The sequence below is a fragment of the Dermochelys coriacea genome, chromosome 11 (genome assembly GCF_009764565.3).
Source record: "Dermochelys coriacea isolate rDerCor1 chromosome 11, rDerCor1.pri.v4, whole genome shotgun sequence".
NCBI classification, from domain to species: domain Eukaryota; kingdom Metazoa; phylum Chordata; order Testudines; family Dermochelyidae; genus Dermochelys; species Dermochelys coriacea.
The window spans coordinates 41,890,097-41,907,200 of NC_050078.2; the positions used below are offsets into that span (position 1 = coordinate 41,890,097).

The 17,104-nt window shown below is 39.6% G+C and overlaps 1 protein-coding gene across 6 annotated transcripts in view; it reads left to right on the plus strand.

Moving 5' to 3' along the window:
• RAPGEF4 (Rap guanine nucleotide exchange factor 4) overlaps positions 1-17,104 on the plus strand; it is a 219,104-nt gene that overhangs the window by 144,398 nt on the left and 57,602 nt on the right. For 5 of the 6 annotated variants that reach the window (XM_038422202.2, XM_038422196.2, XM_038422207.2 and 2 more), the window contains 7 exons: positions 419-472; positions 663-769; positions 3,499-3,620; positions 5,141-5,324; positions 14,248-14,332; positions 14,792-14,852; positions 15,668-15,744. In XM_038422202.2, the coding sequence (XP_038278130.1) occupies positions 419-472; positions 663-769; positions 3,499-3,620; positions 5,141-5,324; positions 14,248-14,332; positions 14,792-14,852; positions 15,668-15,744 (690 nt within the window). The remainder of the gene's footprint in view (positions 1-418; positions 473-662; positions 770-3,498; positions 3,621-5,140; positions 5,325-14,247; positions 14,333-14,791; positions 14,853-15,667; positions 15,745-17,104) is intronic. The other variant, XM_038422197.2, reaches the window with a different exon arrangement.

Here is a 17,104-nt window from a genome sequence, read left to right on the forward strand (position 1 = left end):
AGCTACAGCTCACTTCATCGGATGCATTCCCCTGAAGCAATCTCGCACCTAAGCCTAGAACCATCACAATAGCGAGAGTTGGTGCCTAACTGCCTTGTGGCTTGGCTTTTGAACTTTTATGATGATCATTAAGCCCTTTGTTACATTTTAAAAACCCTAAAGAGTAAATAACTGTTTATACATCTTCACATTTTATGTAATTTGTTTTAAAGTGCTAAACATTAAAGTTCTTCTTTGGGATGCCTGTATATGGTTTCCATACTTCACTAGGAATCTTCCACACACATCCAGGAGCTGAGCTTCGCCCTAAGCATTGTTCCTTACATTGTTCATCCTTTTAGTTTTAATCAATTAATCATTTTTAAGCTCTTTTTTTCTTGGTTTTTTTTATTTGTTTCATTTAAATTTTATTTTTCAGACACCTCTCATTGAACCTCACATTCCACTTTGTCCTGCTAAAACTATTACACAGGTAATGTGGATATAGATTAGACTTATTGTCCTCACTATTTTAGTGTTCTTCGCAATTGACCATTTGTGCAGAGGCTTTTATTTTATGGGAGTTTGGGTGGTATTTTTTCTTTCAGCAAGCTGTATAGTCAGATATTAAAAATGTTTAACAACTGTTCATTTTGTTCCCTTTATTCTTCATCTTCACCAAGGTGCCATCAGAAAAGATCCTCAGAGCTGGAAAGATTTTACGCAATGCAATTCTTTCCCGAGCACCTCATATGATAAGAGATCGTAAATATCATCTGAAGACTTACAGGTGTGTGTGAGCCAATTGCGTAAAGGTCTTGGAACTTTTACATCTACCATCCTGTGACTTGTGATTTATGTCTTACCATGCCTGCAGGTCTCAAAAGATCTGAAATTATTCTGGGATGATATTTGTTTCTGGGTGTTATGCAGTGTTTAACGTGCTTGGTAAATCCTTTCTAGGTAATTTGACTGGAAATTGATTATGAACGAAGCATACATATAAAACCCCCATAAAAATTAATCTTACTGTTAGCTGGAATATTTTACACATCAGGGTGAAAATATAGATTCAGGTCTTTTGGTGTGTCACTAAATAATGAATGAAAATCTCATTAAAACACTATGCTACTGTATTAATCCCAAAAAGAGCTGCACCCATTTTGCTCAATGTGGAGTTCTGAAAGTTCACAAAGTGAAATGCGGTTCTCACATCATATAAATTCTCAGGTCTATTTGAAATTAAACTTTTCAGTTTACAGTCAGTCTTTCTAATCTTCCTTTTGGTGGCAGCACTGTCTTGCTGAAAGGGGACTTTTGTGACACTGGCAAGATAGGCGTTGAAAGTCCAGAACTATAAATGATTCTTCATCCTATTGTCTTGCTGGATTAAGAAACATTTGAGTAGCTTTACTGTTTAATATTTAAACTAAATGATTCATACATGATTTTGAGTATACAGAAAGTGGTTTACAATTTCTAAGTACTTCCACTTTAGATAGTTAATCAGTGCATCACTGATTTACTTTTTCAGAGAGATACTTTTCCACTAGATTTCAGTCTAAAATTGACTGACATTAATTTTATGTATTATAAACCAGTGAGAAATTTGGAATACTTGTGTTTATCTGAATGGTTGTATCAACATGAGTTTCTGAGGTTATAGTTCCTTATTTCAAAATACTTATAGGTGAGATACCTTGGTAGCATGCACAGTGCATGCAGGTCAGTGCTGTGGAAGCTCCTCCATACGACTCTGCCAATTTACCTTAAGCAAAACACACCTGCTATTCTGTTCTTCGACCTCTTGAATAAAGACTACCAGTGCTATAGAACTGTGTCAAACTGTGTGCAGTTTATGTCATGGGGACAAATCTCTAAGATGAAAAATATTTTTTTCTTGTGATCGAATTGGGATGCACCTACAGCAAGTCTTCAAAAATAAGTCACTCTCTAACCTAAATATGAGCATTTCAGTAGCCCCATCACTTTCATATTTAGAAGCTGTACATGAATTGTAGAATAGTGAGACTTTTCCAGATGGACCAGACATTTCCTGTTTTGTATGTGGTTATTTATGAGCTTTTCTAGCTTTAATCATGCTGCTGGGGTTTCTTCTGCTCTGTTGCTTTATCTGTTATTATGACAAAGAGTAGGCCTTTACATCTGAAGATGGTCAGAGCCAGGGTCTTTCCGATCTTCTTTGGGGGGGCTAATCCAGAGCCTTGGAACTGCTGTTGAGAAGGGTTTTCCTCCAGCACAAGAGCTTATACGTGGGATGTGTCAGTCATGATCTGTTAGATAATTACAGCTAGCATGGGGGGTCCTAGAGAAGAGTGTAAGGAAAATTCCTCAAAAGACTTTTTAGCTCAATACCAGAAAATCCAATAGTGATCAGGGAACTAATGCAGATTGTGGAGCACCATTATAATAATCTCTCTTCAGCTCCTCCTGTTTGGGCTCCATTGGTTAACCAAATGCTTGAGGCCTAATATATCTGTCTTCATCCAGGGCCCTGCAAAATGTAAGACTGGCCCCATCCAAAGGACAAAGGCAACAAATGCCCTTTATCAGCCAACTGTCTCATATTAAACTTGTTACATTTGATGTCTACTGGAGTAAAGCATATTTCCCCCCGCCTTTTTTTTTAATGCCTGATAATTTATAGAAAGCTTTCTTAGTCACTGTGTACATGGAGTTTGGAACTCTCTTCTGAGTAGGCCTTGAAATGCTGAGTTAGTTTGTTTCTTAGGAAAATTATAGAAAGATAATTCTACAGTGTAAGATAAATCTGTGAAATTTACTGCTAAAAGAAATGGAGTAAGTGTAAAAATAATTGAACATTTATGTGAATAAGAATAGTATCTAAAGTTACATTAGCTAGGCTAAAAATTGTTGTTGCTGTTGTTAATTAGATAGTACCTCAAATGTGCATGGCTCTTCAATTTCCCCACTTGTAAAATGGGATCATAATACTGACCACCTTTGTAAAGTACTTGGAGATCTACTAATGAAATGCACTGTATAAGAGTTAGGTGTGTTATTTATTATTTACAGAAATAAAAAAGATATAGTCCTTTACCAGTACATTATAATGATTAGCAGTCATTATGCTTCAAGATAAAATTTGATCATCAACTATTGTCATCCCAGTATAGTATTGCAAATTTAGGTGCTTTATCTGTGGTATTAAGTACTTAAGGCTTCCTTTGAAGTATGGGGCATAAGATACTGCACTAGGTGATCCAGTACGGCACAGGGTAGCTCTTATGTTCTTAGAATTCCATTTTCCAGAAGGTTTGGATTGTTTTGCTTAAATAATTCTCTCAAAACTAAGCACTTTTGACAGGTCTTTCAAACAAGTATAAATAGATGATAGTGAATGTTTCAGCATTGTTTTTTCTATAATGGGGTCTGACTAGTCCCGCTGATGCAGTTTGTTGATACTGCTACTCTTGACAGATGCTTTAAGCAATCTTCTTTTACTGACCTGTTTTAATATGATTTTTTGACACTCAGGCAATGTTGTGTAGGAACAGAACTGGTCGACTGGATGATGCAACAAAGTCCTTGTGTTCATTCACGAACACAGGCTGTTGGCATGTGGCAAGTATTGCTGGAGGAAGGTGTTCTGAACCATGGTAAGATAAACTTCTTCGTCAGATGCCAGCTAACATGTTGGAAATGCCTCCCATCAAAGTCTTTATGGGCCTCCTTCATGAAAACAGAAGGGATTGTGATCCCATTAGGAACACCGCAGATTGTGTCTTAATTCATTAGGGTAAATGCAGCAGTATTGACTGCAGCATTCCACCAATATGTTTTTGTAACTCAGGAGAATGTTAAATTGCAATCTAATGGTGGCAGGAATTCTAATTATGTTATTAGTGTGTATTCACAGTTCACGGTTAGTGTGATTATATACTCATCTTTGTATACATTGAAAAAAAAAACCATGAGATGTGCTGGCACAATGACATTAAAGTAATGGATTTTAAATAGAGGTGGGCCTGAGCTACAACACTGCGACCTGGATCCAGATGTTTCCAAGTGTTTGGATCCATGTTTTTGGGTTGGTCAGTTATAAGGACCCCTTAAAAAATTTCAGATCTGGATCTCAAACATCCTAATGTTCAGATCTAGATTTTGGTTTGGGTTTATCTGTTTTTCCCCAGCCTTTACATATGCTATTGGTAGATTATCTATGGAAATGGATTTTTATACAACACCCTTCCCCTTCTTTAACATCACAAACCCTTTCAGATCAGGTTCAGTGTCCGAGGTTTTGTGTGTGGAAATCACTGAACTTCCAGACTGCACCTCCATCTACCTCCTTTGTCCCTTGCACTCCAAAGAGGTTTCATCTCTGGAGGAAGGCAGAGTGTTTTCTCCACTGCCCTTTCCTGAGGGGGATTACAGCTCTAACTTTTGACAAGGGCTACACAGAACCTGCAGTGTTTGCTGCATGGATGCTGTGAATCAGCACAGCACCTTACCACCCTAGCCCTGCCCCCTGTTAAATCAGCATTTCCCACATTTGGAATGGAATTGCCTGCTTGCTTGGAGGGGAGATTGTGGGTGCCTGTTTTCCCCTGTTGTAATGTTATCTTGGCAGTCATTCTGCTCTGAGGCCTTCCACTAGTGTCCTGTGCCAGTGAATTTGGCCCTGCCAATATACACAGTAGCCTTCGGGTTGTTAGAGTAGCTTAGAAGGAGTTTAGATACTTCTTAGTATATTACCTTTAGGCATGGGCCACACCAACTGGGTAAGGAAATCATATTAGAGGGTCTTGTTAGAACAGCTTTGTTTAAATAGAGTTGTTAATACAATTATTGATCCAGTGTGGACAGTTTCACTTGAATGAATTGCTTTGGGAAAAAAATGTGTGTGAGAAAGCTACAAGTATAGAATCCTTTTAGAAAGCATTTGTAGTGCAAAATTAAGGAAAAGTTCCTAGACCTGAAGTATTGTACAAACTATTAACGTGTATCAGAAAGAATAAGGGCAATTCACTCTCTTGGTATTTCTCTGCCGTTTTCTCTTGCTTATTAAACTATTAAGTCTCTGCCACACACCACATAATATACCATTTCTGCGAAGGTTCCTTTTTAATGAGGAGAGTTTAATACTGATATCTGATGTCAATGATGTTGCTTTCAGTGGATCAGGAACACCATTTCCAAGACAAATACTTGTTTTATCGATTTTTGGATGATGAACATGAAGATGCCCCAATGCCAACTGAGGAAGAGAAGAAGGAATGTGATGAGGAGCTGCAGGATACTCTGCTTCTGCTATCTCAGATTGGTCCCGATGCCCATATGAGGATGATTCTCAGAAAACCGTAAGCAGATTAATAGGTTAATATTTTAGATCAGTCTCAACACCCCTGAACTTTGCCACACAGTGGGGTTAAAATTTTGGCCCAAATATATAGCCAATTCCTGTGGCTCATGCCTCTGGCCTCTGAAAAAATCTTTATATTCTGCAAGCCTTTTTCTCCATATAAGAAGAGAAACTATGAGGGAGCTGTGGCATATTGATAGGCTTCCTTTTGGCTGATTACTCCGTTTCAGCATCGGTCCATTGAAACTGTACAGAATGTAAAAGTGTCTTGTAAAATCCATCCAGTTTCAGCCCATATCATTGTTTATAAGTTGGGCTGCGAATTCAAGATGAGCAGCCAGGTCTGTAAATAATCACTGTGTTCACCTCTGTGGAAAGTACAGCATGTTAAACTTTTATTTCTGCTGCCACTCTTCACAGGAATAAGAGAATATGCAATTTCAGAATACCGCTACGTTTAACACTCTCAGAGCTGGCATGCCACTCAGCTAGCTGTCAACCATTAAAAATAAATGGAATGTTAAGATATCAACACAGCAGATAGCTTCTTACCTGTAATGTTCAGTAGCAATCATTCAGCCAAATTCATCTGTGGTAAAACTTCATTGTCTTCACTAGAGTTATATCTGGAATTAATTTGGCTCATTGCGTTTACTAGCAAAATATGAAACTTTCCATGACTATGGTTTATTGATATGCTTTTTATTGTTATAAAATCAATATATATTTTTAAATATTCTGAACCTGGGTCACATAAAGAGGTCTGTATTTTTCAGATGGACACTAACTCCTTCAAACCCACCAGGCTCAACTTCTGTCTCAAAACCATTGGTTCAGTCCATGTTTTTATTAATATACTCCAGGTACAGTGAAACCCTCACTAAGGTCCTCCTCCAGTAGGCAACGCTATGTCTTAAATTCTCAATTTGTAGTGACTGCAAAACTTCCAATACAAAGTTTATTTAACCTTTATTTAAAGATCCCTTTATGAGGCACATGAATTTTGGTGACTGCTTATGACAGGTTTCATTGGTTTTTAAATGCACTGAGAATAATTTTTTCAAGTGAACTTCTGATTTCATAAAGGTCAGTTCAAGAAAGATATGCACTCAAGGCCTGATCCTGCCTCCTTTGAGGTCATTGGCAAAATTCTTTTTGCATTTGTGGGAACTGACCTGGGCCTATAATGTAGCATGACCATTTTCCTACTAAAAATTGTTTGAATACAACAGAACTATTTGACAAAAGAGTCCTCTTGTTCATATATGGTGGGTTATACGGACCTGTGGTGTCCGTGCTCCACCAATATTCAGAGCACGTGGGCCCAGCTCGACCAATGTTCAGGGCCAGGTCTCTCCTCCAGCCCTGTCCACTGGCCCCGCGTGCCTCCCACGGAGTGTCCCTGCACCCTGGGCAGCGGCTGGCTGCCACTCCCCGCGCTGTGCTCCCTCGCCAGCCACTGGCTGGCTCCTTTCATGCTGCACCCACCAGCACTGCTCCACCACTACAAGGGAGCAGGGCAGGTTAAGGCAGCTGCTGCTGTCTGCGGAACGAGGAGGCACACATGACGTGATGGCAGCCTGCCCCCGCCCCGGGCGCTGACCCTTCACCAGTCAGGCCACTAAGTGACGGGGCACATCCTCCTCTCCTCTCCTCTCCTCTCCACCCCCCGGCGCTGGGCAGTGCGCACACAGCGCCATGGGGGGCTGGTGATGCGGGGTGAGTGTGCTGCCAGCGGCAGGCCCACCAACACCAATTCTGGGCCCCAGGGCAGATCAATCAGTGGGTCCCCTGCTCCCTCCTTTGGCCGGGGCCTTAAGCCCCCCAGCCCAGAGAAGCCCCAAGCACCCCTCCCATAACAGAGGAGCCCCAGGGCAGCTCAGCCTGCTCTGGGAAAAAGCTGCAGCATCTCTTGATTCAAAGATGCTTTTGTTATGCCCCATGCAGGTTCCGGGACGGCTGAGGCAATGGTATTTGCTACTCCGCTGCCTCGGCCACCCCGGAACCTGCATGGGGCATATCAAAAGCATCTTTAAATCAAGTGACGCTTTTCCCCAGAGCCGGCAGAGCTGCAGTGGCCAGGGCCCTTGGGCCCCCTTTCGGTGGGCCTGGCCAGCTGGGAGAGGAGCTTGCTATTGCTGGTGGGGAGAGGGCTGTGGGGAGTCCTCCTCTGGCCCCAGTCCTGGGGCAACCTGTCTGCACCCTAAACTCCTCATCCCCGACCCCACCCCAGAGCCCGCACCCCCAGCCATTGCTCTCACTCCCCCTGCACCCCAACCCTCTGCCCTAGCCCTGAGCCCCCTCCCACACCGCAAACCCTCATCCTCACCCCAGTCAGAGCCCTCATCCCCCCACACTCCAACCCTCTGCCTTAGCCTTGAGCCCCCTCCCACACCCCAGAGTCCCCAGCCAGAGCCTGTATCCCCCTGCATCCCCACACACTGTGCAATATAGGGAAACTGTTAAATGCTTACTGTTTCCAATCCATTTTTACATTATTAAAAAAATGTATATATTGGCTTACAAGGCAGGTGTGTGGGGGCAGGATTTGGACCCTTTCTGGGCACCACCAAAAATTATGCAAACCTGGTGTGCATTGCTCTTGTTCTATTTCTGTTCTGCATCCTTTCCCTCCTCCTCTCTTGTCTCTGTGTTGTCTGTTTAGAATGCTCTTTGGCACTGGGGCCTGCCTTATTATATGACTGTGAAGCAGTTAGCACATATTTGAGCACAACATGAATAGCAACAACAAATGGTTAATAAAAATATTGAATTTCAAAAAGTATAAGCATTGAAATCAGATATTTGGTCTTGTCGAAGATGATTTCTAGTGTGACAGTGCTTTAAAATAAACAGCTTCCATTTTTGTTAATGCTAAAGGTCACTACTGTACTGAAAATCAAAGGAGCTTTCCCTGTGTCACACACTAAAGGAAAGCCAAGCCATGAACCCGATGCTTCTGCAAACCTATCTAGGGTCAGTGAAACTCAGCATTTTTCAGTCATGGAGTTTTCCTATCTGTCTTCCATTGAGATGGGGAGCAGAACTCCTCAAACCCATGAATAGATGAGAATTGACCCATCGAACTCAGGGACTACCTGAGAATGGTGGAGACCAGAATTATCTCTGCTATTGACACATACTTTTGCACCACTTCCTAGCCCCTCACCATGGTTGCATGGCTTCTGTAGAAGTGTTCCCATGGACTACGATGCTTATGGTGCCCACCAAATCCTTCTGCATATGGTGGCTTTCACTGGACTCAGCACAACCAATATAAGTTAATACTGACAAGATCAGTGATAATTATCACCCTAACTCCTTCCAGAGAGTTGAGAGGAGGGTGGGGGAATGTTGCTGGGAATAGTGTCTGTTCCCCCTCCATGTGTCCTCTCTTCACCTCCACAGGCCAGAGCCCCTTGGAAAATCCTCTAAGAATATTCCATGAGGTGTTGGGAACAGAGAGAACATATTTCATATTTTCAGCCTACGGTACCATATTAGCAACTGTTGTTATACAGCTCACTTTTCATACATTACATTACTGGAAGTTGGGCATCCTGTCCGTGCTAAGATGTATCAATGCCTTTGAAACCTCAGTGGATCCTCAAAGGCCTAGCAGTTTTCATTAGACACCACTACACCTGCCAGGAGTTCAAGGATGGGACAGGGCCTCAGGGACATTGACTCTGTGTCAACATTAACAGGACCCCCAATTTGCAAACCAATACAACTGCTTTTATAATAGTCACCATTCCGGAGAGGTTGCAAAGCTCAGATAATTACCATGAAACAAATAAGACAATATTCTTTGATGAGACGATTAATTTGAGAATTTGATTGTATAATGAAGCTGTTGCTTTGAAAGGTACTTTCTATTGTTCGCAATCTGAAACTCTCTAGTAAAAAAAAAAAAAAGTCACTTGTTTTGACAGCCGACTTAAAAAATTCTCTGTTTATTACATTAACTGCAGCATTTTAACTGTCAAACTATGAAAGAATGTTCTATAGTTTAAAAAACAGAATAGAGCTTCAGGGAAATTTTTGACAGGCTCTTGTTGCTATTGGTATTTGAAAAAAAACACACATATATTGTGAATGTGAAATTAGCTTTTTCTGAAGCTGCAAACATAGCTCCCTGCTATCTCACAATGCCTGCTATCACAGGTGAAGACCTGTAGTAGGTTTTTCGGAAAATATTTTAGGACTAACATAGCTCTAACTTGCAAGCTCTTCAATCCTTCAGTATGAGAATGACATCCTGAAACTGCTGGGTTTTTTTCTTTCTATTTTTTAGTTTGTGTTTAATATGTTTAGCTGTAGCATGAACGATGGTCGGACCTAATTAAACATGGTATAAATATAGTATAAAGCCAGACACTAATGACAGAAGTCTGTTTATAAGGTGAAAAATGAGCCTTAGACATAGTATTTAACTTAGGAGGTGATACAGTAATATATATTCTCTTTTGCAGTTTTGATTTTTTTCCTTAAAGGCCATATTCTGATTCTATATAAGCCAATGGGATTTTTCACCATTAGCTTGAAATCAATCAAAACTTAGCACTGAGATAAAAATCAGATATTTTTCTACATTCCCCCTTACTGAGGTTTGCATGATAATACAAGATAAATGTGATAAAATGGAATTTAAGGAAATTGTCCAGAAGCCCTGAATCAAGAAGACAGATTTAAATGGCCTTCTTCCATAATATGGTTACCCAACACACACACACACACACACACACACACACACACACACACACACATTAGTGACAGCTAAAAGTAGCCTATTGTCTTGCTTTCACTGTGAGGGCATACCACGGAAAGATTCAATATTTAGAATCATTATGGAAAAGATATGAACCTTTATGAAATCTGTGTTCACTTTCGCTGCCACTGTACTGTGTTTATATGTTTATATTTCTGTAAAATAAAGTTATAGTGGCCCTCAGCTAGTCCCAACTCAGTTTTTATCATCTCAAAGTTTGGAATCAGAAGTGTAATAAAAATAGTAAGTGACCTTTCCAGCACATACATGGTTTCTTGATGGTTAAGTAAATTCTGTATTTTTGTCCACATTCTAGTAAAGAGAAGCTCACTGTCTCTGACCTTGATAAATTCCCCAAACAGTGAACAGTATTTATTGATCACTTAATATCACCTGAGATCTCCCATCCCATTAATGAGTAGTCTGGTTCTCTATCTATCCCCATTATTTATCCTGTATGTAACCAGGCATCACGCTAGAACGTGTCTCCTGCAGAAACTAGGTCTTTACACAGCAGGATCCTACAAATCTATATCAGTGGGGTACCACACAGGTTTAACCAAAGCAGTGATGCCTAATATCTCTCCATGTGACATCCGGAGAACAGAAATAAAGACTGGGTACATCCACTATAGATTTCCACTCCTCCCAATGTTATGTGTGATTCCCTTAGTAATGCTAAAGGGAGACAAATGAACACATCGACAGAAGAATATATCTGTTTCTCAGAAGAGATCTCATGCAATTGGACATAATCCTTATTTTTTAATTGATGTACTGTATATCTTTTCCCATTTATCCAGACATGCTGCTTTGTACACATCAAATGTGATTAATACTATTGCTTACTTAAAGAATATATTGGTTTTAACTGTTAAAGCCTTACCTCATGTTGTCTTATTATGGCAGAAGAATACACAGTGAAAGACACTACGTACTAGCTTAGGATAAAGAGCTTGTTTTACAGAAGAGGGCACACGGGGCTGAGTTATACTCTCACTTATACTGATGCATCCCCACTGAACCAAGTGGGGGCTTCACCATTGTACTTAAGAGCAAAATTTTGACCAATTGTTTATAGTAACAGCAACTGGAAAGTGAACATTTTATGAGTCACTAGAAGGCAGAGCGGTATCAAATCAATTTCTGTTATTCCCTGTACAACTTATTCTGTTCTGTGTAAGAAAAGCATAATTCCATCCATGCTATCTTTATGCTAAGGTGTCCTTTCATCTGTATAATAATAAGTACATGCCACTGGTAAATGTAGAACAAATGAAAAATTTACCTTGCCTGGCAGACAAGAGAGGTTGATTTATCTTATATTTTATATGATCTCTTCACTACTACTTTTTACCAGTAGACATCTCCAACCAATTCCTTTTTAGGAAAAGATGAAATACCCTAACTCCAGAGTGAAAAGATTGCTAGGTGCTGCAACAAATCTCTCCCCATCTTTCTCATAAATGATTTAGTTAGTCTGTTGCTCCAACAGGTGATTAGACATAGAACTTACAGAGCAATATATTCATTTTTAATGTGGTTCTCTGACCCTCTAGATACTGGCATCTCCTGTTATACTGAATATTTTTTTGGAAAAGTTTATTTCAAAAAGCACCATTGTTACATATTTTAGAGGGCTGTTCAAAGATTCAACTGTATTGTTAACACTTGGGATGTCATATGTAGCAGAAAGCTAGAATTAAGGACCCTGCACTAAACTGTTTTCAATACTGGTGTGGAAAACTTCTCTGCGGCTCCTACCATCTAGACCAGGCTTTCTGTATCTCCCTATCTTCCTCCATTTTTCAAACCTAATCTTAAAACCTTGCTTTCCTCCCCTGCTTATACCTTCTGATTGCTCCCTCCCTCTGATGTTGTCCCTATGATTGAATAATTTTTTTGCCATGAAATGTATTTGTATCACTGCTTTCTGTGACAGGTTTCAGAGTAGCAGCCGTGTTAGTCTGTATTCGCAAAAAGAAAAGCAGTACTTGTGGCACCTTAGAGACTAACAAATTTATTAGAGCATAAGCTTTCGTGAGCTACAGCTCACTGTGGAATTATTTGGTGCTCTAAAGCAGTGATTCTCAATCAGGGGAATGTATAACCTTTGGGGTACACAGAGGTCTCCATCTAGATCATTGTTTCTCAATGTGGGGGTTGTGACCCCCGCCGGGTCACGGGATTGGTTTAAGGGGGTCACAAATGCAGGGCCAGTGTTAGGGGGTAACAAGCAGGGCAAATGCTGGGGCCCCACGCCACAGGGAGCTCCTTGAAACTGTTACCTGCTTCAGCCCCGGGCGATGGAGCTCAGGCTTCAGACAGGCTGACAAATGAAAAACAGGCTCAAGTATGACACTGAAATGTAAGTACAATGTATTCCAATCGATTTATTTTATAACTATATGGTAAGAATGAGAAAGTAAGCAATTTCTCAGCCATAGTGTGCTGTAACAGTTTGGAATTTTTATGTCTGATTTTGTAAGCAAGTAGTTTTTAAATTAGGTGAAACTTGGGGTAATGCAGAACAAATCAGACTCCTGAAAGGAGTATAGTAGTCTGGAAAGGTTGAGAATCACTGCTCCAAAGTGTTAGTGAAACAGTTTTTGTGCCATATTTGTCTGTGGTGTAACTCCATTTGCCTCAGTGGAGTTACATCACAGAGGAATTTGGTCCTGTACAAAATAAGATTGTGGTGCACATTTAAAATTAAGAGGTTCTGGTGAGGGGAAAGGAGTTGGAATATACTCAGAGGTTCCTACAGCCCTTAATCATAGTCAATATAATGTATCCTTAGGTGTGGAGTTACTCAAAAATAACCTCTCTAGCATACATCAGTCCTGAGTACTTCAGTGTTAGTTGTTAATGTCCCCAAAATTATCCCAATTACGTGTGCTTTCCAGAAACTCAAAATATCCCAATCAGTGTGGAGACTCTTTCGCTAATGCACTGCGGAGGGATTGTTCTCTTATCGAATATGTTTGCCATTAATATTAATGGGAGCTTCCAGCATGAATTGACCAGTGTAGGGCCTAGTAGAGATAGTAAATAAGAGGCCCTTATCAACATACAAAACTTAAGAATAGTGCTGTGAGCTAACTCCATTGGGAATCTTTTCATTGCTATGAACATACATAATCGAGCTCTTGCTCTGGAGGATGTTAGGGTGTAGAATTCACTTCTTCAGAACATCTGTCTCCATCTGATTCCCACTTAAAAAAAAAAAAAAAAAAAAGGTTAAAAACACTTTTTTTCAAAAGTGATATTAGTCTTCCACTGTATTTTAGGATGTTTTCATTAAAGTGTATTGTTCCACACTTAATTGGTACAAATGCTTTTGCAAAATTTCCACCACCTTGAAAAAGCTCATTAGGTTCTTTATTTGCAGAAAATGATTGATTTAGCATAGTCATGCTTTTTTGTTTGTTTGTTCACAAATTGTCTCTGAGCAATTTACAAAATTTATTCTCTGTTCAAGTCATTTGTTGACTAATTCATGGTCTATAGAGTATCTATGAGAAGCTTATTGTGAGTGTTCAATATTCACAATTCAAGTTGTTTGGGTTGGTTTTGATTGGACACACAGGCCAAATGATATTTTTGTTTACTGACTGGAAAAACATAACACTTAGAACCTGATTTCTAGTATAAATACTCATACACACATTCAAAATTCACTCTAAAATTCACTGATTCCATAAACATACTTCCTAGAAATTAGTTGACTGAAATATTAAGATAATGAACAATAATTGGAGCAAAAATAGCTCAGGAAATTCCTTTTATTCCTTTTTTTCCCCCAAGTGTACATTCACAGAACGGTGTTAAGGTTCTCTTCCATTTCTAATTAGCCATATAGGTTGAAGGATGACTTTCAAATGTACAGCATACATAATCTTCTTTCCTTGTTAGTTACATTTTGTTTCCCAACAAGAAACACTTTAAATAGTTATGTTAGAGTTTATTATGATATAAAGCTTATTCAGGGCAAATTTATTTTTATTGTTAAGAAATATAAAGGCACTTAACTGACCCCTTGAACTCATTCTGCAAACATTACTCCTTAGGAGTTTGTTTTGGGGTGGGTTTTTGTGGGGTTTGGATTTTTTTTTTTTGGTATTTTGTTGTTTTTGTCTTGTCTTTGTAGGCCTGGCCAGAGAACTGTAGATGATCTCGAAATTATATATGAAGAACTTCTTCACATTAAGGCCTTATCTCATCTTTCTACCACAGTAAGTGTTTTGGGTGTTTTTTTTTTTATATATAACTCATTGCCAAAAAAGGGCTGAATAGTGGTTGGCCCTTTTTGGTGGAGGTTGAGGATGGAGGTTGAGGGTCCCAGGACTCTTTCCATCCCATGCCAAGAAGCTACCCATAGTTGGGGCACCGAACACGGGCACTGTGTGTTGCCAGTGCCGCTTCTAGGTCTGGAAGTGGACTTTCAGCTGAGTCAGCTAAAATTCTTTTGGTGACTTCTGTTTCTGAATAGCCCTTCCCCATCTCCCTTACTTGTGACCAATGGCTTAAACCACGGTCTGGCCCCAAATCTGTATGTAATTTAATACATGTTGATCCTGACTCTGCTCCCAGTTAAGTCAATGGGAGCAGAATGGTGCCCATTGGCAAACTTACATTTAGCACCAAAAATGCAGTACACAGAAAAACTATAATTCTTCTCTCTTTATTTTAAGGTAAAGCGAGAATTAGCAGGTGTTCTAATCTTTGAGTCACATCCCAAAGGAGGAACTGTCTGTAAGTAAAAGGGATCCAAACATATCTTTTCTTATGTGTGGTATTAGACAAGTATTTAAATTATTATGCAAAACTTGAATACTCGAAAGCTGGCTGTTCAGAACACGTGAGTGGCCAGTTGCAAAACGTCTCTGGATTGCTATCTGGACTTCTGTGCCCACTAATTTTTGGGGGTGTTTGTATCTGAGGTTTTGGTTTGGACTCATCTCTAACTAAAATGGATTTTAGTTGTATTATTTGCTAATGAAAATGTTATTCTCATGGTATTCAGAAGCCCAGTTTTGTGTATAAAAATATTTAAAATGCGATTGTTTTGAACTTTTTATATAGAGAAGCACTGGAAAATTAATGTCAGGTTCTCAGCACTTTAAGTATTAGAGTTAGATCACTCAGCATCCTGTAAGATCCAAATCTATGTATTAGTTAGCAATTGATAACATAAAGTTCATAAAGACGCCTATAGAGGAATGGCAAATTACAACTGCTTCTAGTATTGTCTTAGAAAAAAGAGGGCTTCATGCAAATATTATAAAATTATTAGTATTATTTTTTGTCTCAAATCAAAAGAAAATTGCTTTTAAATCATAATGTGACCTTTTTCAAGATGGTAAGACCAACTAAAATGACTTCAAGAAAAGGAGTACTTGTGGCACCTTAGACTAACAAATTTATTAGACCATAAGCTTTCGTGAGTTACAGCTCACTTCATCTTCAGTATAGTTATTTTATATTGGTGTAACTGAGGGAAGAATCTGGCCCACTTATGCTAAAAAGCACCTATATTCTCAGCATAAAATCTTTTCTCTTTTTCGCAGTATTCAATCAAGGAGAAGAAGGTACTTCTTGGTACATTATCCTAAAGGGGTCGGTGAATGTAGTCATTTATGGCAAGGTATTTTTGAAGACCGTTTATTATTCTGTTTATTACTGGGACTGTAAGAATAAACTTTCCTGGAATACAGTTTGACTTACAGCAAGATTATGTTGTTTGGGGTAAAAAGTAGAATATTGTTTTCAGTTCTTAATCAAGAAATTATTCCAAATTATTTTATTTATTATACTTTTACATGGCTGATGTATAATTTCAGGTCTATAATTTGTGTATGTATTACAAGACTATAGACCACCTGAATATAACTCAGTGCAGTTACCTCCACACTTGTACTACAATGTGGTTTAAATCAAACACAAATAATAAAGTATTATGTCATAGCACACCCTCTCCAAGATACTCAGTGTCTCCTTAGCTAAATATCACACATATTTAGCACTTAGCAGTAGTTACTGCTTTAATTACAATAGTAGCTGTCACACCATAGTGCTGACATTGTCTTAATACAGCTTTGTTTTCATTCACTGATAGCCAACTACTAAACTGCCCCAAGTTATAGCATTATAATCCCTACGTAGCTACGTTCAACACACCAAAAAATAATGCCCAAATTCACATGTAGGCTACATCTACCCAATGAGCGGTGGTGTGATTCCTCTGCTCATGTACAGGTACTCACACTAGCTCTCATCGAAGGCTAGCAGTGTAGCTACAGCAGCATGGGTACCGGCAGCAGAGGCTGAAGACGTACTCACTGGTTTCAGGCAGGTTTGTACTTGGCACAGCGAGCTGTACCTCCACTGCTGCTCCCTGTGCTACTGGGGCTGTGCTGCTCTTTGTATTCTTGCTAGCTCTCATCGAGCTAGTGCAAATATGCATACATAAGCAGGGGAGTCGTGCCTAGCTCATAGTGTAGACGTAGCCACATCCCTTTGACTTTCCTAGCCTTAGCTAAGCCCTGTGGCCACATCATGCTTGCCACAGTCCTTTGGGGATATAAGATCAATTGCTTCCTTCTGGGTTGTTGCTTTGGTCTATCATATGGGCCCATTGCTCCACTGGGAAATTATTCCAAGACTTGTATTTATTCTCAGATTTGCTGCCAAATGATTCTGGCAGTCAGTCTGATACTCCCTGGTTCCAACCACTAACCCTCAATTAGTGGATCACCTCTTTTATACCTTATAGTGGGAAACCACTAGCCAATGGATAGACAGCACGAGGGTGGAGTTAAACTGACAGGACAGCATATGGTGTTGGATCTGTTCATGGAGAGCAAGAACAGCATGCAGAACAAAAGGAGAAAGTTAGGGTGAATCTCAGGCTGCAAAAGGAAAAATTAAGAAGGATTTTAGCCTTCCCAGTAACCAAAAGTGAAGAGATTTAATGATATTTTCAGGATAAAAATTCGATAGATTTC